Source organism: Neodiprion fabricii, chromosome 2 (assembly GCF_021155785.1).
Source record: "Neodiprion fabricii isolate iyNeoFabr1 chromosome 2, iyNeoFabr1.1, whole genome shotgun sequence".
In the NCBI taxonomy this organism is placed as follows: domain Eukaryota; kingdom Metazoa; phylum Arthropoda; class Insecta; order Hymenoptera; family Diprionidae; genus Neodiprion; species Neodiprion fabricii.
Genome location: NC_060240.1, coordinates 24567550 through 24582196, shown reverse-complemented (window position 1 = coordinate 24582196; position 14647 = coordinate 24567550). Strand labels below are relative to the sequence as shown.

At 41.3% G+C, this 14647-nt stretch overlaps 1 protein-coding gene and 1 long non-coding RNA gene across 12 annotated transcripts in view; one reads left to right on the top strand and one right to left on the bottom strand.

Annotated features, from left to right (window-relative positions):
* The window catches only part of LOC124176590, an 83295-nt gene extending 79336 nt beyond the window's left edge, over positions 1-3959 (bottom strand). The window contains exons 1-2 of the long non-coding RNA XR_006869418.1: positions 3852-3959; positions 3507-3612 (exon numbers count right to left, since the gene is read on the bottom strand). This is a non-coding gene — a long non-coding RNA (uncharacterized LOC124176590). The remainder of the gene's footprint in view (positions 1-3506; positions 3613-3851) is intronic.
* LOC124176581 (tyrosine-protein phosphatase Lar) overlaps positions 1-14647 on the top strand; it is a 458827-nt gene that overhangs the window by 234157 nt on the left and 210023 nt on the right. For all 11 annotated transcript variants that reach the window (XM_046558053.1, XM_046558059.1, XM_046558063.1 and 8 more), the window contains one exon: positions 6815-6955. In XM_046558053.1, the coding sequence (XP_046414009.1) occupies positions 6895-6955 (61 nt within the window). In that variant the 5' untranslated portion in view covers positions 6815-6894. The remainder of the gene's footprint in view (positions 1-6814; positions 6956-14647) is intronic.

Genomic DNA, 14647 nt, shown 5'->3' with positions numbered 1-14647 from the left:
ATTAAAATCGGTTAACAATTTTTGTCAGATTTCCAAATTCTAGGGATCGTGCGTAAAGTGCCCCATTTTCGAACAGCGCGGTAAGAGAACGTTGGCGCATGTGCGCAACTGAAATTCTCGATTTTACACACTAGGGCTCTTTCTGGCAAATGCGCACTATCGAATAACTCAATTTTACGCACTGTATCATTCAGCGTAAGTTACCTAACCCCAATTTTACCTTCGTTGCTTTTCAATTCTAATCTTCCATCACAGGTGTAAGACAAAATACCGTGTGTCACACGTGCGGATAGGCGATATTAGACTCGTGTATCTAAAGCACTCGCTTTTGCCGCTTATGCTCAGACTTTAAACTCATCCGGCATTACCCACCTTCAAGACTCGTAACGTATTATACCATTCGTCACACCTTACGAAGGAAGTGATGAAAAAAATGATTTCAATGACTTGAAGCGTACAGAATCGAACGAAATCGCGTAGTCTTCTGATCAGAATCTTATTCCGCCGCGTTACTGACAATTCATCGAAAACCAAGCTTGTATAAGACTTGCAGACGAACCAATGAGGGCAGCTGTAATCCACTCTTTTCCCGGCCCTTCTTGGATCTATTCCAGGGTCAACTGAAGACGGCGGTGTGCTTCTAGACTATCACGAACACCCTGTACACGGCCTACGTACATAAATGGGCACTGAAAAGAGCAGTAAACTTTTAAGCTCGACGTATTCGTGACGGCACGTCGGCAGGACGGAGGGACGTATAACGCAACTGGGAGCATGCGATGATGATAACATAGGCTTGGTATATGACGCGGAGCGGTGGTGCGTCGTGCTTCGGGTTATGTCAGGCTGGGCGGACGCGTATAAAAGCATAAACAAAGTAGATTACTTCCGCTGTAATATCATAAATATTGATCAATTATCTCGAATAATTAATTAATAGCCGGGCTCGTCCCTCCCTCGCCCCACGTGTAACACACGCGCCGATACATCCATGCCACCCCACCCCGTCCATCCCCTCGCGTAAACTTTGTTTTTGACGTCGTCGTCGTCGTCGTCGTCGTCGTCATCGTCGTTGTAGGACGTACTTTGCGACTCGCCCCAGGCGTCGACGTCTCTACCTTATGCGAAAGCCGGGAGTGCTAGCAAGATGGGGAGAGAGACGGAAGCGGCAAAGATTAAAACACTTGACGCGAGAATATTCTTGTATCAACTTTTATCCGTCAGGGTATATTCTGTATTTTTTTTTCTTTCTTATTTTTTTTTTTTTTTTCCTTTTTCTACTTTTACTTTATGTACCTGCCTCGGATTATCATGTCGATCGTTATTGTTCGGAAGTAATAACGACTGGTAAAATTCGATTACAAGCGACAACGCGCCCTTGTCATCGTTGAATTAATGACCCCGCATAAGGTTACGGTACTATTGTCAAGTTTTTCGGAACCGTTGTATGAATTTACTTCACTTTCGTTATACGATTCGTATCGTTTTACCGCCACTTTATTTTTTTTCGAATTTTTCACTTTAAACTTGAATTTCTGACTGAAAATTATCGACTGTTCAAGACGCGTCTGATGAGCAAACGTCGATTACACACCGTATGTGTTTCGAAATTTACGCATAGCGTTTCATGCAAAGAAGTGTTAATAGTTGAGGCAAACCATCGCGTGGAAATGTCTCAGACGAAAAATACCTACCTATGGAATAAAGTTTTTTAACGAATTCAACTAATTCGAAATTTACGTGATGTACGCCTGAGGGTAGATCAATTAAATTTTGCGGGTACCTTGCATTTTCAATTAATTCTGTTGACTGTGCTGTTCAACTAATCAAAATGACAAAACACGTAAAATTTGTCCAATCGAATAAAATTGCCACTATAGTATCCAAGTTTATTCGAGCCGAGTTTAATCGGTTGGAAGTTATTCCGCTACTTCAACAATTTTATCGATTCAGAAACAACGCGGTTTTTTCACGAAGATCTGGTCAGTCTTTTTTGTCAATAGAAAAATCATTAATCCAAACAAGGTCGCTAGATTCTACATGAAGAAAAATGTGTACTCAACACTCACATACAGTATAGTAACATTTGGTTCCACCATCGCATTATGATTCATGATCATTCCAATTCTGTAATTCAATTCTTTCGACAATATTCGACGAAGGTGGTCCAAGAATTAATTTACCTGGTTTCAACAAAAAAAAAATATATTTTTTTCTCGAGATGCAGATCCTTTGAATTCGTTGCTTGAAAAATTTCAAACTGTTCCTTGTAGTCCGTGAAAAGAAACGATTCGAAAGTCCAGCACTTGGTTTTTAGCAGTAGCGCGTTCAATATTCAAGCCTTAATCTCTTACTTGTATAAGACGGGTATATTTTCAAACGTAGGTGAATTTCGTCGTCAAATTCTGCGCACTGAGAATCGGATGGCGAAAATAGAATACAGATTTGCCGATCGATTCACGAGATATACGACGAAGATGCCTTTACGAGATTTTTCCAACAGACCGCTGAACCTTTTCTTAATCTTTCAACTGATGTTCGAAAGAATTCAGGCTTGACCAGATCCGATCAGCGGATGTTTCGCGATGTGATTGTAAAATATATCGGCACTTTGAAGTGCCAGGGAAACGCGAGCCTCCGTCTGGTTCACTTAAACTACAACTACTCTCGTACTTCAAAATGTCATGTATTCCACGATCACGCTGTGTGATAAATTGATCAACAAAAAAAACCGTCATATTCGTGTCAATGTCAGATCTAAAATATAACCAGAACACGCAACGAGAATCGACGAGCCACCTAATTGAAGGAGTGACTATCTTGGCTATCATCTAACAAGCTGACTGAACAAATTTTCTTTTTCTCTCCATTCTAATTCTATGTTAGAAACGAAATAAATACGCGAATCAATTTACAGACAAAAACTAATATGATTGGCCAATGCAAACTGTTGCGAAAAAATAGAAACGACATTTTTTTCAAAAAATTGTATTATCAAATTCAGATATATGTTGTATTTTTTTTTCACCATCAATGTCAAACAACGATGTTAAAATGATAGTTGCAATAAGTTTAACTTCTACATTCAAAGTAACCTCAATATGTTGTAAATCCTATCTCACCTGCCGTGACTTGCATGAAAAAAATGCGTTGGTAAACTGATAACAACACGCGTATGACATGAAACATATTTTTTTGCGTGTGTTTCGGTGGTAATTTACTGGAAGTAACACATTTCCGAGTGTCAAATCATGACGTTTTCCAGTGTCACTATTCATCTACTGACACAAAAAAGTGAAGGTACGGTCACAGGATTCGAGCTGTGGTTAATGCGGCAGCACATTTTTTCATCGCATCAAGTGCTAAAGTGTTGAGAATTTGTTTGTAGGTCAAATCGGCGTTTCCCGCGAAAAATTTGAAAAACAATCCCGCGCCACCTTGGCAGAAAATGGGGTATGAACTGTGGAGAAAAAACTCGTGCTTAAGAGACAGAAAACCGTACTCACCCACGATGATCACAAGTCGATTCCACCAACTGCGCTTCGTCTTCGTGGTACTGGTTTGGAGTGAGGAGGCCCGCAAAATGTTGAAGTACAGGTTACTCCCAGGGTACTGGAACCGAATTCATCGAAGCGAAATCGTAAGGACGCGGAAAGTATGAGTAAAAGTTTTGAGATGGGATGAAAGAATCGCGAGTATTTGCTCGCGGGCGATGTAAGGGGGTTGCGATGGGGGTTTGAGGAAGTAGTAGAGAATGGAGCATGCACCAAGCGGGAAGAAATAAAGAAGGACAGGGCCAGTCGGAAAACGGGATAAGAAAATCCTTTGAATTTCTTGTATGTATAACGCACTTCCTGTATATTTTTCCTGAAACTCGACCGATCCCGAGAGTACGTTACTTCAACCCTCGTGCTTTCAACGCCGTGACAGAAGTGGTCCCTGGGAGCACCACGCGGACAAACATCAGGCTAGAAACTGCGATACTTTGGCCGCTGTTCGAGCTGCACACCCCCTCTCTGGGGGCGGGAATAAAGGGGCGCATGCGTCGCTTTGAACCGTCAAAACCTACCCCGGTGTTTGTTGCGTCCCAGCAGGATCATCACCTTTATTCGGCCAAGTTCTTGGAATACGCCCTAATCTGATCACAGCCGCCGGAATACCCGAAATTTCGAATGTGACCCTTCAGAAATCCGAACAACCCCTAGACCAATAGCTGTGCTACGATCACAAGTCGAAGAGGTAAAAAAAGCTCGAAAAAAATGGGGTATGTAATGACATTTATGATCCGGCAGAGATCCGGGCGATCTGAATCGCTGGCCTTCCTTCTTCATCTGGGTTTCGCGTGATCGTGAAATGAAGGAGAAATGATCGTGGCGTGCCGTCACCGCCTCCTTTGAGGGTGCACGCGGAGTGCTTCGTGTGTGGATTTTGATGCGCCGGCGCTGAGCGTCGCGGCGCCTACGGCGGGGTAGAGGAAGCGGCTGTGTTCGGGGTGCGGGGGTGAGTCAGTGAGGTCGCGGCGCGCGCTCTGTGAACTACCCTTATGTGCTTTGGTCGGGTCTACTTCCCGGCCAGCTTTTCAAAATCCCGATAGAATATAAATCCACGTCACGAATTCAAGTACACGCGCCAATCTCCCGAACCCGTTTTTAACCGATTTGAAGAGAGAAAAAAAACAGGCAGCCATCCTCCGTCAGGAAAGAAAAATTCAGCCCCTGGATTAATCACATCAAGATTGTTCAACGGCCTATGTATAAATATTCCCAAGTGTTTTCGTGTTAGCGAAAGATAGAAGACAAAGAGTGGTGGAGTGATTATTATCGTTTTTTTGTTTGCGTCGGCAGGGTTTTTATGGTAACAGTCAACGTTAAGTGTGAAAAAATCACAGAAATTCTCTGTTCCATATATTCACAGCTAACTCGGTGGATTTTTCCTTCAAATGTTTTGATCCGTTGAGCGATTATCTGGAAAAATCACAAGAAATACGAGTCAAGTTTTTCAATAAAAAAGTGCTAGAAATTTCTACGTTGGAGAAAAAAATGTCCAAAAATGTTGAGCGCACTGTGAGTGCGCGTGTGTTAGTTTTCCGGTGAAGTCCGACAAAGCTTTGCTTTGCGAAGGCAAAGGCAGAGGATCGGGATCGCAAAAATTCGTTGGATGGCAAATTGTGCAACGGCAGATAGAACAGGAGCGGTTCATTAGTTAATACAGTGGCTTCCACATTAGAGAGACAAGAGTTGGAATAAAATGAAAATTCTTTGGGAGCGGGGAGCTCCCGCTCAAAATGATGCCGGCATATGCGAAAATTCGTGAACTATGTTATCCGAGATGTATTTACTGGTTCAAAGTTTTACTGGATCTTCGTAGAAACGTCTGGAAAAATTCCGAGTGTCCGTTTCTAATAGTGACAAGAATATGGGATGGTCTTGGAATCATAGGAAAAAAGAATTCTAGCAAAGATTGAAAATCACACGTGAGACACGAGAAAAGACAAAGGCTGGGGTGACAAATGCAACGAATGAACGTAAAAATGATCTAAAATCGAAGTGAAATTTAGTAGTAATCAGCGATCATCTGGACCGGACTTTCTGTACACCAAGGCAGAGGAACGACAATTGAAGATGATGAAGAGTTGACTGACATCTTGCCGGATCTGCGGATAGAAATTGCTAACTTTTACCTGAACGGTAAATAGGCAGTCGTAAACTACACAGCTTTACGAAAGTCTGGATGTGTCGTTGTGCATAGTAGCTAGTGAATAAGAGAAGAGAAGAAAGGATATGTAACGATATAATATAACAGTATAAGGGAAAGCGGTAGGTGTGTGTAAAAAGGAAAGAGCACTGATAAGGGACGATGGGGGTACTACGCACGGCAACCCTGAAATGATATAGCTTCGGTTTCAGCTCGAAGTAGAATCCTGTAAAAGCACACTTCAGGCTTTCGACGCTCGGTCCTTGAACGACAGCTTTTTCTGAAAAGATTCAAAATCCTGATCCGAAGAAACCAATCGCTGTAGAGACAACCCACGCCAAACTCCCGAATTTAATCTGTAAAACTGTTACTGTTCAACTTACAGTAATTGGTTTGAAACTGGTCAGGACGATAGCCTGCAGTGGTTTCAGACCCAGGTAGCTCAAAAATTATTTATATCGGATCATCAATAGCAATTGACTCTGTTTCCCCGGGAAGCATTCCCGAAGCAGAGTCCTGGTGTGGTGGAAATCGTCCAAAGAGAAGTCAGAGTCAACATAGTGCAACGTTGTTAGACAAGCTTTTTCAACGAACACATCCGAGGCACCGGTGATCATCAGTACATATCATCGACCGTCGATTGCGGAGCGAAGATGCAGCCCAGCGTAGCAGCTATCAAGACGCATATTTTTTCATACCGGAATACCATTGGTGTTGTTTACGTAAAATAAATGAAACCGTGTATAAATTCGATAATATAAGTATAAATGAAAACAGAGTGTGTGAATTAAAGTGCGCTTAAAGTTTGTATAAACTTCCAAGCGACCGACTAACATCTTTCGAATTTCACACTGGCACCACCGTGCTTGAACTGCTTTTAAACGTTCCGCTCTTTTCTGTTTTTCACAAACACGTACACAAAACACGGAACACAAAACATACACGACACATACACCCACAAAACACGAGTCCTCGTACATGTAAGAATTCCTCGGGACGTTGGAGGGTGTGAAAAGGTTCGGCACCCTCGCTCAACGTGCTGACCAGAAGAAAGCTTCATCATTCAAGCCATTGGTTGGTTGGTACGTCTTTGACACTGGTGTTGTTTTGCTCATTGTAGGAAACGCAAGGAGAGGTGGTGCTCAGGTGCTAAGTGCAGCGCAGCTGGTGGTTGCCCGGGGCAAGGCGAGTCTGGTCAACATGACCCTCGTCTTCCTGGCACTGTTGGTGGCGATCAACCCAATCCTAACGGCAGCAGACGGTGAGTAAACTTGCGACAATGATTAAGAGTGTTTAAAGACATTTACGACCGTGCAAGATCCGGACTATTTCGAAGAACGGAAAGGACCCGATGAACTTTACGCACGTAATTCGTTCAAAGACTATCAGATCGTCACGTCGCGACGGATCAGTGTTTTTGATCATGCATATACGAGACTTTGAATTCTCTTCGTCGTCACCATCGGCTGCAGCAAGTGATCACAACGTCATCCAGTTTCCGGGCTCGATCCAAAAGAAAACCGAGTCTGAAGTGATGCGATTTTCGTACCGCATTAGCCACTAACAAAACCGATACTTTTTTTTTCTTCCACTTCTTACAGATATTTCCCTCACCTTTCGAAAATATTTTTGTTTCGTTTATACGCTAAGAATAGGGAGAATTTACAGGTAATAAACCGTGACCTGAACTGATTTTAAATTAGTCGGAGGTATTTACCCGGGGACGTCGACGTCTCTTAAAATATCCAGAATTTAAAAGGAACGTTGGACAGGCCAAGAATAATAAGAAGCGGATGCGTTTAAAAATCTTCTCTTTAATGACTAAGCTTTAAGCTCTTTGTATAATTAAAAGAAAATGAACGTCGGGTTTTGATTTTTTTTTTTTTCTTCTCATTCTCTCTCATTTCTTTTTCTGTATTTTTCTTTTTCTGTATTTTTCTTTTATTTTGTACGCGTTTTTCCCAGCGTCTTCTCCCTCTTCCCTTTCTCACTTATTCTTCCATTCTCGTCCTCATCCTTTTTCTCGAACGCTCGTTAGATTTCGCGCAGACTACGCTCTTTATTTTTACAACCCTGCGAGGGTAGAGGAGAATCTCTTTCTTTCATTCTAGTTCTTCCTTTGTTCTTCTCTCACTTTTTTTCCTCCCTTTTTTTAATCAATTTTTAATCGCCGATCGATCTGTCCTCCGCTATTCGGCACCTGAATCTGAAATGAGACAGATTGGAAGCGGACTGCCGCGGAGGGAGTTGTTGGCCGCTGTGGCACCTAACCCATCCCGGGTCGAAGAGGCTTCATAGGGCAAGAATCGGCGATGTTCATAGTAAATGTAAAATTTTTATACACCGCATCACCATCTTCTGCCGCCGGGCACGTGGTAGTGCAAAACTTTCAGAGATGAAGCCACGAGGAGATCGGAGATCGCACCGAAGATTTCCTCGGAGAGTACTAAAGCAACGATTCAAACGTTCACAATACGCCTGCTTGTAGGTACGAACTGATTCAACGGAATCGTCTCATTTACCCTTAGTCTAACCGCTCCGTATTATTTTCCAACAATTTCCTCCTCGAACGCCGTTCCGCCTTCGCACACCTTCGATAAGACTTCCAATTTTACCCCTTCGACCGGGTGCCGATTTAAAACCAATTCTCTGACGGCGATTGATGCGGATAAAAAAGACAAATTAACATCCACCAACATCGATCCCGATATGCATTTGTTTCAATTTAACCACGTTCGTGTTTACAGCAAAGAAATATTTCTGAAAATTCTTTCAAGAGCTTGCAACTTTGATTTCCTTCCTGATAACTGACATTTTTTCATGTTACCGTAGATTCTAATTCTTCGAGTTTCTTTGAGTATTATATAAAAAAAAATTTCTTCTAGAAAGCATCGGTGAATCATCAGCATAAAAATTTCTTCGTTATTTTATTGCAATACTAACTTCAAAAGTGAAAAATTCAACCATTTCGACATGTGAGGTTCTGGGCACCAGACGGGTTCGAAAACCTTGAAACGCAATTGCTCGTGAGCTAATCGATCCTCTAACCCTTTAAAATTCAACGTGATTTTCGACCTCAAATACGATTCGTACAATCTCCAATTCCACCTTGGGAAAATTTGATTCTCTGTTTTCCGCGGTCTGTTCGGCTGCTACACTGTTGATAATAATTGTGTTTTCAGTACACTTTTTTACACCCAAAATTGCTGTTAAAGTAGAATTATTCTCCAGCAAAGCGGGATTGCCATACATTTTTGATAATGTAATAACAAAATCAGCTGCTTATCAAATTCAATAAACTTATGATATAAACGTAATTTATTATTCGAAACTTGCTTTATATAGTTTTAAATTCACTAAATATGCGCATAAAATATCAAAAAAGTAATTTTACAACCATGATTAAAAAAAGGAATCACTTTATATTTGAATTGAATTTTCTATCATTCGTCGAATCTTTCTGTACCGAACCAAAATTCTTTTAATTACTGGCTGATGTCTTGTAACTATAATTCTAGTAATTCGCGTTTCAAACTATCTCTGCACTACTGTCGGTTAGCTGGTAATCATTTTTGCGCTTCCTCAACTTCTTTCTCCACTCTACCATGCATCATGTGTACATGTTTGCGTAAACGCATTCAAGTGAAGCGTCGTAAATACGAAATCACAGATGGATAAGATCAAATTAGTTATCATATCCACTTGACAACACATGAAATTATTTGTCCGTTTGAAAATGAGAGCCCTTCTGTATTAATTAGACATAAAATACCAGAATGATTATAAGCTTTGATTTTGATTGAATGATGTAGATATGTACAAAAGTATTTCCTTTTTCACTCGTTTTTTCAAGCTGAATTCATTTGGTCGATTCAAGACTTGAACACATGGTGACCAGTGTCCTAAAAGTGTACTTGAAGATTGAACTCAAAAAGTTAAATTTTTGTACGTATTCAACCCAATTATTAGAACTTCCTGAACGAATAATACGCGGAAAAATTACACACGTGAAAAAATATTTAACCGTATCAAATACGATAAAGCAGTCAGTATTGTTTGAGGGTACGTAAATGTGGCAGTTGGAGAAGTTGAAATAATAACATCGAAAATTGCCATTTTCCAAACATGTTGGGTCAGAGCAAATTGACGCGTGGCAGCTCCTGAAGGCTGAGGGTGAATTCCGACCCGGTAAGCCCCGAGGCCCGTTAAAAACTCATCGGGTCAGTGAGTTATTAAACAGGAGCTCCTGCTTTCGTCGACTATATCAACGTCCTGATTAGCGGGAGTTGTCTAGCGTGGCTCCAGCCAAGTCACTCAATAATGCAGGCCACAGACTGCCGAATCCTCTCTGAAAAGTAGTAGGAACACCGTCGAAACAACGCTGCCTAACTTTCTCGGTGAAGCCGAGCAGACCAACTTTTTGCAAAGTGACCCCCTCTCCCTTACCCCACATCCCTTTCGATCCCCCCTCCTCACCGTCAGAACCATTATATTCCCGAGAGTTGGCGAAGAGCGTTGGGGCACCGTTCTGAGCGCGTGAAATTCTTCCGTCGATATTTATCGCCAAGAGAGATGAATTCAGGGTGGCTAGGCAGGGGCGCCACTATACCTTTTTTCGGCGTTGACGTGACCCGGTGACCTTGAACCCCGCGGATAGTCGCGGTTTTTGAGAAAACACAATTTAGAAGAAATAACAAAGTAACGATTCGCCTACCTCGCGCATGCAAATGTCGAAAACGCGCTTATTCGTCGACGTTCAAGTCAGGATCACGAGAGACTAAGGAATTGATTAATGCTTTGAACGTTGTTACGCTAACATGACCAATTGAGGTAAGGCAAAAAGGCGTAAAATTTTTTCTGCACTTATTTATCAACATGGAGTTTCAATAGTTCCGTTAATATAAATGATAGCTAAATCTTGCGACTCTTTTCATAGTTTTTTTTTTATTTCTTGAACCCACAAAATACGAGTAGATTTTTTTGGATTCCGTTCACTTCAATCTAATTGAATGCAACAATTTTGGATTTTGTTAATTTGCCAAAATGATTTATTCAGCGAATTCCTTGATTCAATAAAAGCCTTTCTTGTCTCTACCGAGTGAAGTATTGATTCAAGCGAACGTTTTGACTTGTTTCCGAAATTGAGTCAACGAAATATCATTTCATTTGAAAAGTATACATTGTTCCTTCAAGTCGCAAATCATGAATCTAGCGAACAAAAAATTTGCATCAATGAGATGCCAACTCGTGCCGTGTTATCTGGAATAAATTGATAGTCGGCAAGATCGTTCATAGGCGTGATTCAATTCTGTATTAAGTTGTGACAAGTATTTTGTTTCGTTGGATCAAGTAAGTATTGCGTTCGCCGCGTTTGACCGTAGCATTTAGTTAAATAAAACGAATAACACTTGACTCAAATAATCCTTCTCCTCCGTGTAAGGTTCATTTTCCGCACAAAGTTTGCCACTATTGAGACAACCAGACGTTGATGCATCGCGATAGGAAAGGTTGTACGTCGGTCTTTGTTTCCCCGCGGAAAAGCGTGAGGCAACCTTTGATCCGTAGATCGTGGATCCAGGATCGAGTCGGAGCTCTAAACTCAGATAAACTGACTTTTAGATCTGAATAAATTAGAATATATTCAAATCCATGCCTAACTAAATTTGGATATCGGGAGGAGGGGAGGGATAAAAAGTGGGCCAGGCCACAGTTACTTTCGAGAGGCTTCCCCGTGCGGTGATAAATATTACCAACCCCGACGTTGGCGCTGAGGCGTGCTAATATTCTTTATTCACCCCATCTCGCTTCTTCTCTCTTCTCTTCTGCTACGACAAAGCCTGTCTTCCGATACGAGGTTGACTTCGGTTGGGTCAGGTCGGGCCAGGTTCGGTTATGTAGCCGCATTTGGTGTACATAGAGATACCTACTCCCAAGTCAGCGACGAAAATCATTCCTCGGTAAACGTTTCGCCGCGTGCTACGAACTGCCTTATCACACGCAACTGCTGCTACTGATGCCCCTTCCATTTGCCGCTGCCCCGGAATATAAAACACTTGTAACTCGAACGTTTTACCCTGTTCAAAATGTAAGAGTTTAAACTGACGCGCCTTTTGGCTGGAATCGTCGTACCGTTGCTCACTAAGTCGAGTAAACGAGAAGTTGGGATCTCCCTGACTCTCGAGAGAATCTACAGTCAATTAGTAAGCCCCGTGAAGCGAGTAACACCTTCCAAAACTATGTCATGCTAGCCGCTTGTACCGATCAGCCTCAAATTTTTGAAGGAACTAAATTTCTATCGGTTTGGAATTATGATGGATCAAATTTCAACTGGTTCAAATTATCGAGGGCTGAAAGTTCGCTACGAATTTTAGAGGTTCTGAAAAATCGCGGAAGGTACCGGAACTATCGTTCCAGAGAAACTTTTGAAAAATCTAACTCGTTTGAAACTCAACTATTTGGATTTTTATCGGATCGCAGGCAAACTTTCAAAGTGAGCATTATAAAAGTGGTCCTGTAGAAAGTGGATTCCAATGAGGGAACCATTGTACGAATATCGAATATCTACACTGAGAGAAATTTTTAGTTCCGGTTACCGCTCAATCCTTAACTATTTTCATTTCTTATTACAATCGAAAAATGTAGTTCTAGATACAAAATGAAAATTAGTTTTTATCCGTTACTATTCTTCCTCATTACGATCACCGTTACTATATTTTCTTGTAACTGATGCGAAAATTTAATGCTTGTGCAAGAATAAATTGCTGTTAAAGCCTTATTTAACTAAAAAAAAAATAGAGTAAACCGAACAAACTGATTTTTCGTCGGAATTACCAAAAAAGGATCGACAATGGCGCAAAATGCTTACGCGTACCTCATTTTTTGTAATTCCAACAATATTTAAACAGTTTTTTTAGCGATACCCGTTTTACTGAATTTTTCTAGTTACTGTAACAAATGAAATTTTTTTCAGTGTACATTCGTTGAGATGTTCTCAAGAGTTGAAAAAGTTTCGAAAGAATCGATTCACGCTACCCTTGTTCGAGGCGTATGAATTCTTTGGAAGAAATCTTTGAAAGTAGATTGGATCAACGTCACTTATTCAGTTAGCCGGGGTGGTTGGCTGTCGGTCGGCGGGGGTCACGATACGACAAGGGGTGAACACTCGAATACCCGATAAACGGGATCGTATTTCAATATTTCCCACGATCATCGCACCCCAAAGTTCGTTAGCATAAACTGTACCCATGCTCCGTCGGTATATCGCGAATGCCCATAACGTGATACGGCGGGCAGTCTATCGCAGTCTATAGGATACGCGGTTATAGACTTAAGGTTGAAGGTTGGCTACGGATGGTTATAAAATAAAAAAGTTAGTCCCATTTTATGGAGGCTCTCTTCTTTTTGCCGGAGACTGGAAAGAAAGTGCGAAAAGAAAAGGGGCGCCGGAAGGGGAAAACTGAACTACCTCAAAGAGAAGGAATCAAGCTTATCCCTGGCCTCGACTTATAAGCTTAGCTTCGGTTCGTACATTCGCGGGCTTACGACATCCCGAAACTTTGCTCACTGGGATCACCGAGCAGTCCAGTCGAAGGCATGCAAAACAGATTCTCTTGTCAATGTTTAAAAATATACGTGGAATTTCGTATGCACGTGCAAGTATGGTAAAATGAGTAATCGTTTGTCAGCTCAACAAACCGATTTACCTCGATTCACCTTTCAAATCGTCTAACGTGAAATAAGTCACTTTTTGTATCCAATTCTTCACATGAAGCTGAAGCTGGTAACCAGAATTAGCTGCAGCCAAACGTTCTAATGTTCATTCGAATAAGGTAATAAAGTCCGAAAATGAAAATTTTCTGAAATACCTCGAACTCCCGATACTTTTAAAGAATTATGAGGTTAAAACTAAACTACCTTTTTCTGTTTCGATAAATTTCAACACGTTCAGCTGTTAATTCTGGCTGCTAGCTTCAGCTTCATGTTTTTTATCTGTATCACCATGTTATTTTCTTTTCGAGGGGGAAAAAAAAAACTTGACATTGAAAGTGCCCAATAAACTCAACTGTAAGACAAATTTTTGACGAACTCAGAAATATCCAAAACTCCGTACGATATATAGTGTGTTGAATTGAGTTCAAGAAATTCTTTATGTTCGTTGTCGTATTATTCTCAAATGGAGTCCTAACCTAATACCAATACCATAATAATCAAAAAATAGGGAGATTAAATGAAGAGAAATCGCAAACTATCAGTGAATAATTGATTCACCTGAATTTGAGTGTCGAGTCAATTTCGATCGTGTGTTCCTGTCTACTTTGGAAAACTACGGGAATAGTTGGCCACAGAATTCAGTCTCGAATCGGATATGCAGGTAATATCCGCAATTATGCAAGTGAACCGTGGAAACATATCGAAGCTCATACTAAATTTGTACAGATCGCTGACCAACCAACCGAAGCATTTGTTCAATTCGTTCGAAGCATTAAATTAAAGCTAATGAACCCGCCGCTGTAATGTTGAAAGTAATCAACTCCCTGACTCTTGCAGCTCGATGAAATTTCAATCGCGTTCGTAAAACTTTGCCGATACTCCGATAACAGTCAACCGGGCTCAGTTCTCGCGCCCGACCAGCACTGAAAGACCACTTTTAGCCTTCGAAATTTCCCCTTATAACAGTAACCACATCGTTACTCACCCAGTTTACGAAAAATAATGCCCTGGAAAATGAGGCACGAAAACATCTACTTCGTTAGAGGAAGGATTCGGTCGCGCTGTATTTCCCTTCCGAAAATAATTTGCTATTTGATACTGACAACCGATACGCGTGGTGGCTGTATTGAAAGCGGTGATTCTCTAAAACCTCAAAGTATCACAGAAATGTTGACCAACTTTTGCATTGGTTGGCAAAATTTTTATTTCGAGGGGATACCCTGGTTGATTTTGACGTTGACGT